The sequence below is a fragment of the Pagrus major genome, chromosome 24 (genome assembly GCF_040436345.1).
Source record: "Pagrus major chromosome 24, Pma_NU_1.0".
NCBI classification, from domain to species: Eukaryota; Metazoa; Chordata; class Actinopteri; order Spariformes; family Sparidae; genus Pagrus; species Pagrus major.
This window is the reverse complement of record NC_133238.1, coordinates 3865659-3883436: the sequence shown is the minus strand read 5'-3', so window position 1 is coordinate 3883436 and position 17778 is coordinate 3865659. Positions and strand designations below refer to the sequence as shown.

General features: G+C 36.8%; 1 protein-coding gene across 1 annotated transcript in view; it reads right to left on the bottom strand.

Moving 5' to 3' along the window:
• Positions 1-276: 276 nt before the first annotated feature.
• The window catches only part of LOC140992146 (semaphorin-5B-like), a 64930-nt gene continuing 47428 nt past the window's right edge, over positions 277-17778 (bottom strand). Inside the window, exons 20-21 of the mRNA XM_073462410.1 lie at positions 1202-1413; positions 277-745 (exon numbers count right to left, since the gene is read on the bottom strand). Coding sequence (XP_073318511.1) covers positions 584-745; positions 1202-1413 — 374 coding nt within the window. The 3' untranslated portion in view covers positions 277-583. The remainder of the gene's footprint in view (positions 746-1201; positions 1414-17778) is intronic.

Sequence of the window (17778 nt, the reverse complement as noted above, 5' to 3'; positions counted from 1 at the left end):
CAGCAGACTGGCAGCGTCAGTGGCCGGGGTGTAATGCACAAGAAACTGCTTCTTTTATAGGAAACGTGTAACTATGCCAAAGCAAATTTCACTCCACAAGCCATTTATTCCGTTTCCAACAATGTCAGATTGAGTTACTACACACAACTTGTGAATTTGAAGTACCTTCTACTAAAGAAATAGTCCTTGTTTAACAGTTTGCAGTAGGGTCTGTGGATTATCCAAAGTCAAGTTTGCTTCTGGAAAGAGATGTTGCTCAATATTGTTTTAGTTTCTGTCAGCGCATATCTCAAAACGTAGACAAAGAAAACCAAAAACATCTACATGGCAAGATCACAAAAGATAAGCGTAATTTAGGTGAACCGAGCCTTTAAGATCTCATTAACTGTTCTACAAATTTGAACGGAAGAGAAAGGCAAACTGGATCAGAAGAGAGATTTTAGTGTCCACTTGAAGACTCTCTCAGCCACTCTTTGATATTCAATCAAAATCTTGTTGTATTTTATGAACAAGGAAACACTCCAGGATGGTGTTTGGGTAAGTAAAGAGGGTTGGTTTGTTTTTAGAGGCTGGTTGTGTATTCTCAGCTGTGCATGTAGCTCCTGCAGGGGGAGTCTGGATGGAAGTCATACTTGCTGAGGCCAGTAGGGTAATAGGTGGTGGTGAACATGTTGCTGGAGGCCAGCGGAGAGGGGAAGTGGTTGCAACTCTCTTCGTTCACGTGGAGATTGTTCTTGTTTAGCGTCTGTAATGAGGAGATATCAGATAAAGGCAGAAAAGTAATGACCTTTGCAAAGACTGATCTGGATTGATAACAGGCAGATTAAACACAGCATTACAAATTCTTTAAAAAATTGTGTGGTGGTCATAAACATGCCATTAAAAAAAACACAATTGCTGATGAAAATCTAGCTACATGACTCAGGCACATATGTTCATGAACAAGGTAATGCTTTAAAATTTAATTCATGTAATTGTTGGTCTTGTTTGCCCTTCCTCACTCACTGATGATGGAATTCTCTGGGTTTGAACAATGTTGGAAACATTTGGGATAATGTAAGAACACCAATAAAACTCTAAACTCACCAAAACATATGACAAAGGTCTAGTTGTTTTTAGATATTTTGATGCAGAAATCTTACATATTTTATCTTGAACTGTCTAAAAGAGGTGACAGTAGATTATATTATAACCAGCCCACCTTAAACTCCATGGGGATGTACTTCTCATTCTTTGGCATGCTGTTGCCCTGCTTGTTGTAGGTGAGGTGGTTGGGTGTGCTGGGGTGGATGACTGCTGACTCTGCTGATGGTCGGTTCAGGTAGTGGCAGTAGGAGTAGGCAAGGGCTGACAGTAATGCTGCTGCAAAGAAACTGGCTGAGCCCACAGCTACCAACTGAAACAAAGTAAAGGCTGGAGAGGGGATGGGAGGGTAGAAAGCAAGGTGGATTAGTCAAATAAGGGGGACTGTAAATCACTAAGACTCACAAATGCAAATGTAGGCTAATTGTTGTTCATAAAGGACCGGGTACTGATTGATAGATATTGCATAACACTGAGAAAGAAGATATTATTTGTGTCCGCTTTTGGACTGGACTGGTGGCCGAGTTTATCTAAAGGACAAGGAGGAGTTTGTGGCTGCCTGCTCTGTCTGTGCCCGAGCTAAAGCTTCTAATCGCCGTCCTACTGGTCTGCTGCACCCTCTGCCCAGACCCAGTTGCACCTGGTCACACATTGTTGCGTTTGACCTCAGGTTATCATCCCCAATCCAACGGCCAGACAGAGCGGGTCAACCAGAACCTGGAGACGGCCCTCCGGTGCGACACTACCCGACATTCCTCCTCCTGGAGCTCCAATCTCCCCTGGATTGAATATGCCTACAACTCTCTCACCAGCTCGGGCACAGGTATGTCCCCGTTCATGCAGTGGCAGATTTAGCAATTTGGGGCCCAAGGTGAACTTAGCTAGGGGGCCCTCCACATCCATTCTTTTAACACAAAAAAAGTAGGAAGGGCCCCACCAAAGATACCAGTCAGTACTTGCTCTGAATAAAGAGTGAATGGAATGTGAGAATTAAGTTTCAGATATAACACCAGTGTATGTCAAAATGCCAAATATTTGACATACGCGTGTGTGCGTGTGAGTGAGTGAGACTGTGTGTGAAGTGTGAGTGAGATTGTAATTACAAAATTAACAATTGCAATATAACAATAGCAATTGCAAAGCAATGTATGCAAACAGTCATACAACAGTAGTATACAAAGTGTGTATGAGAGGAAGGGATTGAGATGGGGATAAAGTGAGGGTTTGCAAAGATTAATTATGTTTTCATAACTTTCTAACTTCATACTCATCTGAAGAAGACACAATCTCGAGGGGAAGTCTGACACAGAATGCTCACTGGAGCCCACTTCTGTGAGTGCCTCTGACTCGTCCTCTGAAAGTGGAGAAGACACTGGAGATCCTGCCGATCCTTACAGTGAGTGGACAGCGAATAACAGGCAAGTCTAGTCTCCATCTCATGCCGAGACGCTGCGCTACAAACTCACTTATGTCAATTTTGAGCGTTTCAGATTGAGAGAAGCGTATTTTTTCACTGTGAAGTTCCTTAATCTGTATTTCACTGAAAAAGGGTTTTTCAAGGAATTCTCTTTGCCAGGAATAGTTGAATTTGGATAAATATCATGGCAAACATGGTTTAACGTGTTCTTTAATCTATTTATGGTGAAAACTCACTTCTGTCAACTTTGAGCATTTCAGAGCGAGAGACGTGTGTTTTTGAACTGTGAAGTAGACTATGTTGTATTTCACTGAAAAAAGGTTTTTCAAGGAAGTTTCCTAGCCTGGACTGGCTGAATGTGGATCTATTGTATGGCAAAGATGGTTTCACCTGCCCTTTAATTCATTTATGGTGAAAACTCACTCATGTCAATTTTGAGCGTTTCAGAGGGATACAAGCTTCTTTAGGCACTTTCCAGTATTTCTACTGTGTATTTATAATGTGATGTGTATTGCTACTGTGTATTTCTACAGTGTGTTTGGACTGTGTGATGTGTATTTCTACAATGTATTTCTACTGTGTGCTATGTATTTCTAGTGTATGTGTACTGTGTGCTGTGTATTTCTACTGTGTATTTCTATTGTGATGTGTATTTCTACTGTGACATGTATTTCTACTCTGTATTTCTATTGTCTGCTCTGTATTTCTACTGTGTATTTCTATTGTGATGTGTATTTCTACTGTGATGTGTATTTCTACTGTGTATTGCTATTGTCTGCTCTGTATATCTACTGTGTATTTCGACTGTGTGCTATAGTATTTCTAGTGTACTTGTACTGTGTGCTGTGTATTTCTACTGTGTATTTCTACTGTGATGTGTATTTCTACTGTGTATTTCTATTGTGCGCTTAGTATTTCTACTGTGTATTTCGACTGTGTGCTATGTATTTCTAGTGTGTATTTCGACTGTGTGCTATGTATTTCTAGTGTATTTGTACTGTGTGCAATGTATTTCTAGTGTATTTGTACTGTCTGCTGTATATTTCTATTGTCTGCTCTGTATTTCTACTGTGTATTTTGAATGTGTGCTGTGTATTTCTACAGTGTATTTCGACTGTGTGATGTTTATTTTTACTGTGTATTTCCACTGTGTATCTCTATTGTGATATGTATTTCTACTGTGCGATGTGTATTTCTACTGTGTATCTCTATTGTGATGTGTATTTCTACTGTGATGTGTATTTCTACTGTGTATTTTTATTGTCTGCTCTGTATTTCTCCTGTGTATTTCGACTGTGATATGTATTTCTAGTGTATTTGTACTGTGTGCTATGTATTTCTACTGTGTATTTCTATTGTGATGTGTATTTCTACTGTGATGTGTATTTCTACTGTGTATTTCTATCGTCTGCTCTGTATTTCTCCTGTATATTTCGACTGTGATATGTATTTCTAGTGTATTTGTACTGTGTGCTATGTATGTCTACTGTGTATTTCTATTGTGATGTGTATTTCTACTGTTATGTGTATTTCTACCGTGTATGTCTATTGTCTGCTCTGTATTTCTACTGTGTATTTCTATTGTGATGTGTATTTCTACTGTTATGTGTATTTCTACTGTGTATTTCTATTGTGATGTGTATTTCTACTGTGTATCTCTATTGTGATGTGTATTTCTACTGTCTATTTCGACTGTGTGCTGTCTATTTCTACTGTGTATCTCTATTGTGATGTGTATTTCAACTGTGTATCTCTATTGTGATGTGTATTTCTACTGTGCATTTCGACTATGTGCTGTGTATTTCTACTGTGTGATGTTTATTTCTATTCTGTATTCCTACAGTATATTTATACTGTTTGCAGTGTATTTCTATTGTGTGATGATCACAATGAGGGAGAGAGAGAGAGAGAGAGAGAGAGAGAGACTGTGACATGTATTTCTACTCTGTATTTCTATTGTCTGCTCTGTATTTCTACTGTGTATTTCTATTGTGATGTGTATTTCTACTGTGTATTTCTATTGTCTTCTCTGTATTTCTGCTGTGTATTTCGACTCTGTGCTTTGTATTTCTACTGTGTATTTCGACTGTGTGATGTTTATTTCTACTGTGTATTTCTACTGTGTATCTCTATTGTGATGTGTATTTCTACTGTGATGTGTATTTCTACTGTGTATTTCTATTGTCTTCTCTGTATTTCTGCTGTGTATTTAGACTCTGTGCTTTGAATTTCTACTGTGTATTTCGACTGTGTGATGTTTATTTCTACCGTGTATTTCTACTGTGTATCTCTATTGTGATGTGTATTTCTACTGTGATGTGTATTTCTACTGTGATGTGTATATCTACTGTGTATTTCTATTGTCTGCTCTGTATTTCTACTGTCTACTGTGTATCTCTATTGTGATATGTATTTCTACTGTGTATCTCTATTGTCTGCTCTGTATTTCTACTGTCTACTGTGTATCTCTATTGTGATGTGTATTTCTACTGTGTATCTCTATTGTGATGTGTATTTCTACTGTGTATCTCTATTGTGATGTGTATTTCTACTGTGTATCTCTATTGTGATGTGTATTTCTACTGTGTATTTCTATTGTGCGCTTAGTATTTCTACTGTGTATTTCGACGGTGTGCTATGTATTTCTAGTGTGTATTTCGACTGTGTGCTATGTATTTCTAGTGTATTTGTACTGTCTGCTGTGTATTTCTATTGTCTGCTATGTATTTCTACTGTGTATTTCTATTGTGATGTGTATTTCTACTGTTATGTGTATTTCTACTGTGTATTTCTATTGTCTGCTCTGTATTTCTACTGTGTATTTCTACTGTTATGTGTATTTCTACTGTGTATTTCTATTGTCTGCTCTGTATTTCTACTGTGTATTTCTATTGTGATGTGTATTTCTATTGTGATGTGTATTTCTACTGTGATGTGTATTTCTACTGTGTATTTCTATTGTCTGCTCTGTATTTCTACTGTGTATCTCTATTGTGATATGTATTTCTACTGTGTATCTCTATTGTGATGTGTATTTCTACTGTGTATCTCTATTGTGCTGTGTATTTCTACTGTGTATCTCTATTGTGATGTGTATTTCTACTGTCTATTTCGACTGTGTGCTGTGTATTTCTACTGTGTATCTCTATTGTGACTTGTATTTCTACTGTGTATCTCTATTGTGATGTGTATTTTTACTGTGATGTGTATTTCTACTGTGTATTTCGATTGTCTGCTCTGTATTTCTCCTGTGTATTTCGACTGTGATATGTATTTCTAGTGTATTTGTACTGTGTGCTATGTATTTCTACTGTGTATTTCTATTGTGATGTGTATTTCTACTGTTATGTGTATTTCTACTGTGTATTTCTATTGTCTGCTCTGTATTTCTACTGTGTATTTCTATTGTCTGCTCTGTATTTCTACTGTCTACTGTGTATCTCTATTGTGATATGTATTTCTACTGTGTATCTCTATTGTGATGTGTATTTCTACTGTGTATCTCTATTGTCTGCTCTGTATTTCTACTGTCTACTGTGTATCTCTATTGTGCTGTGTATTTCTACTGTGTATCTCTATTGTGATGTGTATTTCTACTGTCTATTTCGACTGTGTGCTGTGTATTTCTACTGTGTATCTCTATTGTGATTTGTATTTCTACTGTGATGTGTATTTCTACTGTGTATTTCTATTGTCTGCTCTGTATTTCTCCTGTGTATTTCGACTGTGATATGTATTTCTAGTGTATTTGTACTGTGTGCTATGTATTTCTACTGTGTATTTCTATTGTGATGTGTATTTCTACTGTTATGTGTATTTCTACTGTGTATTTCTATTGTCTGCTCTGTATTTCTACTGTGTATTTCTACTGTTATGTGTATTTCCACTGTGTATTTCTATTGTCTGCTCTGTATTTCTACTGTGTATTTCTATTGTGATGTGTATTTCCACTGTGTATTTCTATTGTCTGCTCTGTATTTCTACTGTCTACTGTGTATCTCTATTGTGATATGTATTTCTACTGTGTATCTCTATTGTCTGCTCTGTATTTCTACTGTCTACTGTGTATCTCTATTGTGATATGTATTTCTACTGTGTATCTCTATTGTGATGTGTATTTCTACTGTGTATTTCTATTGTGCACTTAGTATTTCTACTGTGTATTTCGACTGTGTGCTATGTATTTCTAGTGTGTATTTCGACTGTGTGCTATGTATTTCTAGTGTATTTGTACTGTCTGCTGTGTATTTCTATTGTCTGCTCTGTATTTCTACTGTGTATTTTGACTGTGTGCTGTGTATTTCTACTGTGTATTTCGACTGTGTGATGTTTATTTTTACTGTGTATTTCCACTGTGTATCTCTATTGTGATATGTATTTCTATTGTGCGATGTGTATTTCTACTGTGTATCTCTATTGTGATGTGTATTTCTACTGTGATGTGTATTTCTACTGTGTATTTCTATTGTCTGCTCTGTATTTCTCCTGTGTATTTCGACTGTGATATGTATTTCTAGTGTATTTGTACTGTGTGCTATGTATTTCTACTGTGTATTTCTATTGTGATGTGTATTTCTGCTGTGTATTTCTATTGTCTGCTCTGTATTTCTACTGTCTACTGTGTATCTCTATTGTGATATGTATTTCTACTGTGTATCTCTATTGTCTGCTCTGTATTTCTACTGTCTACTGTGTATCTCTATTGTGATATGTATTTCTACTGTGTATCTCTATTGTGATGTGTATTTCTACTGTGTATTTCTATTGTGCACTTAGTATTTCTACTGTGTATTTCGACTGTGTGCTATGTATTTCTAGTGTGTATTTCGACTGTGTGCTATGTATTTCTAGTGTGTTTGTACTGTCTGCTGTGTATTTCTATTGTCTGCTCTGTATTTCTACTGTGTATTTTGACTGTGTGCTGTGTATTTCTACTGTGTATTTCGACTGTGTGATGTTTATTTTTACTGTGTATTTCCACTGTGTATCTCTATTGTGATATGTATTTCTACTGTGTGATGTGTATTTCTACTGTGCTATGTATTTCTACTGTGTATTTCTATTGTGATGTGTATTTCTACTGTTATGTGTATTTCTACCATGTATTTCTATTGTGATGTGTATTTCTACTGTTATGTGTATTTCTACTGTGTATTTCTATTGTCTGCTCTGTATTTCTACTGTCTACTGTGTATCTCTATTGTGATATGTATTTCTACTGTGTATCTCTATTTTGATGTGTATTTCTACTGTGTATCTCTATTGTGATTTGTATTTCTACTGTGTATCTCTATTGTGATGTGTATTTCTACTGTGTATTTCTATTGTCTGCTCTGTATTTCTACTGTGTATTTCTATTGTGATGTGTATTTCTATTGTGATGTGTATTTCTACTGTGATGTGTATTTCTACTGTGTATTTCTATTGTCTGCTCTGTATTTCTACTGTGTATCTCTATTGTGATATGTATTTCTACTGTGTATCTCTATTGTGATGTGTATTTCTACTGTGTATCTCTATTGTGATGTGTATTTCTACTGTGTATCTCTATTGTGCTGTGTATTTCTACTGTGTATCTCTATTGTGATGTGTATTTCTACTGTCTATTTCGACTGTGTGCTGTGTATTTCTACTGTGTATCTCTATTGTGATTTGTATTTCTACTGTGTATCTCTATTGTGATGTGTATTTCTACTGTGATGTGTATTTCTACTGTGTATTTCTATTGTCTGCTCTGTATTTCTCCTGTGTATTTCGACTGTGATATGTATTTCTAGTGTATTTGTACTGTGTGCTATGTATTTCTACTGTGTATTTCTATTGTGATGTGTATTTCTACTGTTATGTGTATTTCTACTGTGTATTTCTATTGTCTGCTCTGTATTTCTACTGTCTACTGTGTATCTCTATTGTGATATGTATTTCTACTGTGTATCTCTATTGTGATGTGTATTTCTACTGTGTATCTCTATTGTCTGCTCTGTATTTCTACTGTCTACTGTGTATCTCTATTGTGCTGTGTATTTCTACTGTGTATCTCTATTGTGATGTGTATTTCTACTGTCTATTTCGACTGTGTGCTGTGTATTTCTACTGTGTATCTCTATTGTGATTTGTATTTCTACTGTGTATCTCTATTGTGATTTGTATTTCTACTGTGATGTGTATTTCTACTGTGTATTTCTATTGTCTGCTCTGTATTTCTCCTGTGTATTTCGACTGTGATATGTATTTCTAGTGTATTTGTACTGTGTGCTATGTATTTCTACTGTGTATTTCTATTGTGATGTGTATTTCTACTGTTATGTGTATTTCTACTGTGTATTTCTATTGTCTGCTCTGTATTTCTACTGTGTATTTCTACTGTTATGTGTATTTCCACTGTGTATTTCTATTGTCTGCTCTGTATTTCTACTGTGTATTTCTATTGTGATGTGTATTTCTGCTGTGTATTTCTATTGTCTGCTCTGTATTTCTACTGTCTACTGTGTATCTCTATTGTGATATGTATTTCTACTGTGTATCTCTATTGTCTGCTCTGTATTTCTACTGTCTATTTCGACTGTGTGCTGTGTATTTCTACTGTGTATCTCTATTGTGATGTGTATTTCTACTGTGTATCTCTATTGTGATGTGTATTTCTACTGTGCATTTCGACTATGTGCTGTGTATTTCTACTGTGTAATGTTTATTTCTACTCTGTATTCCTACAGTATATTTCTACTGTGTGCAGTGTATTTCTATTGTGTGATGATCACAATGAGGAGAGAGAGAGAGAGAGAGAGAGAGAGAGAGAGAGAGAGAGAGAGAGAGAGAGAGAGAGAGAGACTGTGACATGTATTTCTACTCTGTATTTCTATTGTCTGCTCTGTATTTCTACTGTGTATTTCTATTGTGATGTGTATTTCTACTGTGTATTTCTATTGTCTTCTCTGTATTTCTGCTGTGTATTTCGACTCTGTGCTTTGTATTTCTACTGTGTATTTCGACTGTGTGATGTTTATTACTACTGTGTATTTCTACTGTGTATCTCTATTGTGATGTGTATTTCTACTGTAATGTGTATTTCTACTTTGTATTGCTATTGTCTGCTCTGTATTTCTACTGTGTATTTCGACTGTGTGCTACAGTATTTCTAGTGTATTTGTACTGTGTGCTGTGTATTTGTACTGTGTATTTCTACTGTGATGTGTATTTCTACTGTGTATTTCTATTGTGCGCTTAGTATTTCTACTGTGTATTTCGACTGTGTGCTATGTATTTCTAGTGTGTATTTCGACTGTGTATCTCTATTGTGATATGTATTTCTACTGTGCGATGTGTATTTCTACTGTGTATCTCTATTGTGATGTGTATTTCTACTGTGTATTTCTATTGTCTGCTCTGTATTTCTCCTGTGTATTTCGACTGTGATATGTATTTCTAGTGTATTTGTACTGTGTGCTATGTATTTCTACTGTGTATTTCTATTGTGATGTTTATTTCTACTGTTATGTGTATTTCTACTGTGTATTTCTATTGTCTGCTCTGTATTTCTACTGTCTACTGTGTATCTCTATTGTGATATGTATTTCTACTGTGTATCTCTATTGTGATGTGTATTTCTACTGTGTATCTCTATTGTGATGTGTATTTCTACTGTGTATCTCTATTGTGCTGTGTATTTCTGCTGTGTATCTCTATTGTGATGTGTATTTCTACTGTGTATCTCTATTGTGATGTGTATTTCTACTGTGTATCTCTATTGTGATGTGTATTTCTACTGTCTATTTCGACTGTGTGCTGTGTATTTCTACTGTGTATCTCTATTGTGATGTGTATTTCTACTGTGCATTTCGACTATGTGCTGTGTAATGTTTATTTCTACTCTGTATTCCTACAGTATATTTCTACTGTGTGCAGTGTATTTCTATTGTGTGATGATCACAATGAGGGAGAGAGAGAGAGAGAGAGAGAGAGAGAGAGAGAGAGAGAGAGAGAGACTGACATGTATTTCTACTCTGTATTTCTATTGTCTGCTCTGTATTTCTACTGTGTATTTCTATTGTGATGTGTATTTCTACTGTGTATTTCTATTGTCTTCTCTGTATTTCTGCTGTGTATTTCGACTCTGTGCTTTGTATTTCTACTGTGTATTTCGACTGTGTGATGTTTATTACTACTGTGTATTTCTACTGTGTATCTCTATTGTGATGTGTATTTCTACTGTAATGTGTATTTCTACTTTGTATTGCTATTGTCTGCTCTGTATTTCTACTGTGTATTTCTACTGTGTGCTATAGTATTTCTAGTGTACTTGTACTGTGTGCTGTGTATTTGTACTGTGTATTTCTACTGTGATGTGTATTTCTACTGTGTATTTCTATTGTGCGCTTAGTATTTCTACTGTGTATTTCGACTGTGTGCTATGTATTTCTAGTGTATTTGTACTGTCTGCTGTGTATTTCTATTGTCTGCTCTGTATTTCTACTGTGTATTTTGAATGTGTGCTGTGTATTTCTACTGTGTATTTCGACTGTGTGATGTTTATTTTTACTGTGTATTTCCACTGTGTATCTCTAATGTGATATGTATTTCTACTGTGCGATGTGTATTTCTACTGTGTATCTCTATTGTGATGTGTATTTCTACTGTGATGTGTATTTCTACTGTGTATTTCTATTGTCTGCTCTGTATTTCTCCTGTGTATTTCGACTGTGATATGTATTTCTAGTATATTTGTACTGTGTGCTATGTATTTCTACTGTGTATTTCTATTGTGATGTGTATTTCTACTGTTATGTGTATTTCTACTGTGTATTTCTATTGTCTGCTCTGTATTTCTACTGTGTATTTCTATTGTGATGTGTATTTCTATTGTGATGTGTATTTCTACTGTGATGTGTATTTCTACTGTGTATTTCTATTGTCTGCTCTGTATTTCTACAGGTATCTCTATTGTGAAATGTATTTCTACTGTGTATCTCTATTGTGATGTGTATTTCTACTGTGTATCTCTATTGTGATGTGTATTTCTACTGTGTATCTCTATTGTGATGTGTATTTCTACTGTGTATCTCTATTGTCTGCTCTGTATTTCTACTGTCTACTGTGTATCTCTATTGTGCTGTGTATTTCTACTGTGTATCTCTATTGTGATGTGTATTTCTACTGTGTATCTCTATTGTGATGTGTATTTCTACTGTGTGTCTCTATTGTGATGTGTATTTCTACTGTGCATTTCGACTATGTGCTGTGTATTTCTACTGTGTGATGTTTATTTCTACTCTGTATTCCTACAGTATATTTCTACTGTGAGCAGTGTATTTCTATTGTGTGATGATCACAATGAGGGAGAGAGAGAGAGAGAAAAGAGAGAGAGAGAGAGAGACTGTGACATGTATTTCTACTGTGTATTTCTATTGTCTGCTCTGTATTTCTACTGTGTATTTCTATTGTGATGTGTATTTCTACTGTGTATTTCTATTGTGATGTGTATTTCTGCTGTGTATTTCTATTGTCTTCTCTGTATTTCTGCTGTGTATTTCGACTCTGTGATGTTTATTTCTACTGTGTATTTCTACTGTGTATCTCTATTGTGATGTGTATTTCTACTGTGATGTGTATTTCTACTGTGTATTGCTATTGTCTGCTCTGTATTTCTACTGTGTATTTCGACTGTGTGCTATAGTATTTCTACTGTGTATTTCGACTGTGTGCTATAGTATTTCTAGTGTATTTGTACTGTGTGCTGTGTATTTCTACTGTGTATTTCTATTGTGCGCTAAGTATTTCTACTGTGTATTTTGACTGTGTGCTATGTATTTCTAGTGTATTTGTACTGTGTGCAATGTATTTCTAGTGTATTTGTACTGTCTGCTGTGTATTTCTATTGTCTGCTCTGTATTTCTACTGTGTATTTTGACTGTGTGCTGTGTATTTCTACTGTGTGTCTCTATTGTGATATGTATTTCTACTGTGTATTTTGACTGTGTGCTGTGTATTTCTACTGTGTGTCTCTATTGTGATATGTATTTCTACTGTGTATCTCTATTGTGATGTGTATTTCTACTGTGTATCTCTATTGTGATGTGTATTTCTACTGTGTATCTCTATTGTGATGTGTATTTCTACTGTGTATCTCTATTGTGATGTGTATTTCTACTGTGTATCTCTATTGTGATGTGTATTTCTACTGTGTATCTCTATTGTGATGTGTATTTCTACTGTGTATCTCTATTGTGATGTGTATTTATACTGTGCATTTCGACTATGTGCTGTGTATTTCTACTGTGTGATGTTTATTTCTACTCTGTATTCCTACAGTATATTTCTACTGTGTGCAGTGTATTTCTATTGTGTGATGATCACAATGAGGGAGAGGGAGAGAGAGAGAGAGAAAAGAGAGAGAGAGAGAGAGACTGTGACATGTATTTCTACTGTGTATTTCTATTGTCTGCTCTGTATTTCTACTGTGTATTTCTATTGTGATGTGTATTTCTACTGTGTATTTCTATTGTGATGTGTATTTCTGCTGTGTATTTCTATTGTCTTCTCTGTATTTCTGCTGTGTATTTCGACTCTGTGATGTTTATTTCTACTGTGTATTTCTACTGTGTATCTCTATTGTGATGTGTATTTCTACTGTGATGTGTATTTCTACTGTGTATTGCTATTGTCTGCTCTGTATTTCTACTGTGTATTTCGACTGTGTGCTATAGTATTTCTACTGTGTATTTCGACTGTGTGCTATAGTATTTCTAGTGTATTTGTACTGTGTGCTGTGTATTTCTACTGTGTATTTCTATTGTGCGCTAAGTATTTCTACTGTGTATTTTGACTGTGTGCTATGTATTTCTAGTGTATTTGTACTGTGTGCAATGTATTTCTAGTGTATTTGTACTGTCTGCTGTGTATTTCTATTGTCTGCTCTGTATTTCTACTGTGTATTTTGACTGTGTGCTGTGTATTTCTACTGTGTGTCTCTATTGTGATATGTATTTCTACTGTGTATTTTGACTGTGTGCTGTGTATTTCTACTGTGTGTCTCTATTGTGATATGTATTTCTACTGTGTATCTCTATTGTGATGTGTATTTCTACTGTGTATCTCTATTGTGATGTGTATTTCTACTGTGTATCTCTATTGTGATGTGTATTTCTACTGTGTATCTCTATTGTGATGTGTATTTCTACTGTGTATCTCTATTGTGATGTGTATTTCTACTGTGTATCTCTATTGTGATGTGTATTTCTACTGTGTATCTCTATTGTGATGTGTATTTATACTGTGCATTTCGACTATGTGCTGTGTATTTCTACTGTGTGATGTTTATTTCTACTCTGTATTCCTACAGTATATTTCTACTGTGTGCAGTGTATTTCTATTGTGTGATGATCACAATGAGGGAGAGGGAGAGAGAGAGAGAGAGAGAGAGAGAGAGAGAGAGAGAGAGAGAGAGAGAGAGAGAGACACTGACATGTATTTCTACTGTGTATTTCTATTGTGATGTGTATTTCTACTGTGTATTTCTATTGTCTTCTCTGTATTTCTGCTGTGTATTTCTACTGTGATGTTTATTTCTGCTGTGTATCTCTATTGTGATGTGTATTTCTACTGTGTATCTCTATTGTGATGTGTATTTCTACTGTGTATCTCTATTGTGATGTGTATTTCTACTGTGTATCTCTATTGTGATGTGTATTTCTACTGTGTATCTCTATTGTGATGTGTATTTCTACTGTGTATCTCTATTGTGATGTGTATTTCTACTGTGTATCTCTATTGTGATGTGTATTTCTACTGTGTATCTCTATTGTGATGTGTATTTCTACTGTGTATCTCTATTGTGATGTGTATTTCTACTGTGTATCTCTATTGTGATGTGTATTTCTACTGTGTATCTCTATTGTGATGTGTATTTCTACTGTGTATCTCTATTGTGATGTGTATTTCTACTGTGTATCTCTATTGTGATGTGTATTTCTACTGTGTATCTCTATTGTGATGTGTATTTCTACTGTGTATCTCTATTGTGATGTGTATTTCTACTGTGTATCTCTATTGTGATGTGTATTTCTACTGTGTATCTCTATTGTGATGTGTATTTCTACTGTGTATCTCTATTGTGATGTGTATTTCTACTGTGTATCTCTATTGTGATGTGTATTTCTACTGTGTATCTCTATTGTGATGTGTATTTCTACTGTGTATCTCTATTGTGATGTGTATTTCTACTGTGCATTTCTATTGTGATGTGTATTTCTACTGTGCATTTCGACTATGTGCTGTGTATTTCTACTGTGTGATGTTTATTTCTACTCTGTATTCCTACAGTATATTTCTACTGTGTGCAGTGTATTTCTATTGTGTGATGATCACAATGAGAGAGAGAGAGATTATCAAGTTAGCTGCACAATATGTAACACTCTGCCATGAAACTACAGACACACACACACACACAGGGTATACTATATAAATGTATATATACTTTTTCTTTTCTTTGTATATATTTGATTCTATGAGTTGTATTTGTTTTGTTCTGTTCATTGATTGATGCTTTAGCAACATAGTTGTTAAAACTTTCATGCCAATAAAGCGAATTTGAATTTGAGAGAGAGAGAGAGAGAGAGAGAGAGAGAGAGAGAGAGAGAGAGAGAGAGAGAGAGAGAGAGAGGAGAGAGAGAGAGAGAGAGAGAGAGAGAGAGAGAGAGAGAGAGAAGTTGGACTAGTAGAGAGTGAGTGTATGGAAGTGAGGTTGTAATAATGAAATGGTAATTATTAACGGACATTGTGTAAAGCAACTAATGCTAGAGAGCTTGAGGGGGAGTAGGTCAGCATCACTTTCGTGGTCAGAAGAAGGGGGGCGATTTGGCCTACTCACCACCACATCTTCGTCTTCAGTCATTGGTAGCTCCTCCACCAACTCTACTGGGTTGTCTGCACTATCGGACTCGGGAACAGCTGATTGTGGCTCCTCAACAACGCAAAGACGTGTTCCTCGACATTAACGTTATTATTTGTGTCAACCGGTGGTGGCATAGTAAAAAAAAACTTGGCGTTTTTCTTTTTAGTTTCTTCTAGCGTTTCTCTTATTAGACCCGCTTGGATAATTCCACTTCATTTTACCAGAACTCCGACCGCACGCCTCTTTCGTAAACAAACCGCAGCACTTCACTTCCTGGCAGCTGTCTTTCGTCTTTTCGTGGTCTCATGACTCATGGAATAGTCCATTATAGTACGAAAGGGGAGGGGGGCAGATAATGCGATTTGGGCATTCCGATGTTTTTTTGTTGTTTTTTTCTTTATTTTCTGTTTAAAAGTACACAATTATAATTTACAAAGACAATGGTGGGGGTTACTGGTCGGAGGCCCCGGGCCCCTACTGGTTGGGGAAGGGGCAGCTGGTTGGGGGCCCCTGCAGGTTTGGGGGCCCAAGGCAATTGCCTACCTTTGCCTTAATGGTAAGACCGCGCCTGCGTTCATGGCTGTTAATGGCTTTCAGCCCCCTCTTTTCCCTGCTCAGGAGGTGGAAGTGGCTATCCTGTCCGTCAAGGCCAGTCTCTACCATTGTCAGGAGATTTGAAGGACCACTCATGCAGCTCTTACTCACTCATCAGCCAGGTCAGAAGGTGTGGCTCTCTTCCCATAACCTACCCCTCCAAGTGGATTCATGTAAGCTTGCTCCTCATTTCATTGGGCCTTATGAAATTGAGAAAATTACTAACCCCATCTGCTATTTGCCCTAAGCTTCTGGCCTTTTTGCAAGTGCATCCCATGTTCTATGTCTCATTGTTGAAGCTGGTGTTATCCAGTGACCAGTGAAATGGGTGGAGATCCACTGGAGAGCATAAATGTCTTAGATGTCTATATATTGATGAAGGTTCTCAGTCATCCAGGTCATGGTAATTCTAGGTGCTGTATTGTAGGCAACTGGACTTGTTTCGGTTTCTTGAAGACGTTTCACCTCTCATCCAAGAGGCTTCTTCAGCTCTGTGTGGGAGTGTCCTTAAAGAGTAGTTAAGGACGCGTGTGAGCTCTGAATTTCAGAGTCGTTAGGGCCACTTGTGGGTCGTTGACCCAACCGGCCTTCGTGTGGGTTGCTAGGGCTAGGTGAGCCCAGGTATGAATGGTTGTTAAGCTGTCTCGGGAGAGAACTCAGTACTGCATTGTAAGTGGGTGATAAGTAATGTCTTAGGCCACCTCCTCTGTTCAAAGACCGCTGTTCCAGTTTGATATAGATGGATTCCTTTATTTCTCTTTCAAACCATCTGTCCTCTGTGGCCAAGATGTTTACATTGTTGTCCTCAAAGGAATGATTTTCCTCCTTCAGATGTAAGTGGACAGCAGAGTCTTGACCTGAGGAGTTGGTCCTCCTGTGTTGTGCCATTCATTTATGGAGAGGTTGTTTTTGTCTCCCCAATGTACAAATCTGTGCAGTCCTGACTGCATTGAACAGCATAAACTACATTACTCTGTTTATGCCTGGGTGTTTTGTCCTTAGGATGGACAAGTTTCTGCCTCAGTGTGTTGGTAGGTTTGAAGTGAACCAGAATATGTTCATTGAAGGTCCTCCAAGTTTCTCAGATGTTTCCGCGACACAGGGAATGACAATTTTGTTAGGTGTTCTCGTCTCCTCCTCTCTGTCTGCTCTGGATCTTTTTAAAGGATTTGACAAAGGTCTAGTTTGGGTAACCACAAGTTTTAAGTGCTCCCCTGATGTGCTTCTGTGCCTTCTCCTTCCCCTCTTTCTTTGTGGGCACGGTCTCAGCCCGAGGGTTTAGGGTTCTGATGACCCCCAGCTTGTGCTCCAGTGGATGATGAGAGTCAAACAGCAAGTATTGATCTGTGTGTAGGTTTTCTGAATACCTCAATGTCGAGGCTTCTGTCTTCTTCAATGTGTACTGCACACTCCAAGAAGGGCATTCTGCCTTGTAGAGATTACAAATTTGGAGACCTTGAATGTGTAAAGCCAGTGTGGATGGTCATGGCAATTTTAAAGCTGACAATTTGACTTCCGGGTGGCACATAAGGAGAGATCAACTTTTCTAAATAGAAAGGGTTAATCCTCTGAGCACCATTAAATTATCAAATGTAATGGATGTGGATATTTCTTTTGTACAATGGAAGTGGACATTATGGACTAATGGTATCTTCAGGAGGACGTGAACAATATAAGTCATTCACTGGGGACCATCTATGTGGCGGTACTGGCTGTAAATTGCTTACAGGCCAGCCCAACCTACATAAAAATATAAACAAAAACATGTAAAACTACTATGTCCACTACTAGGACAATA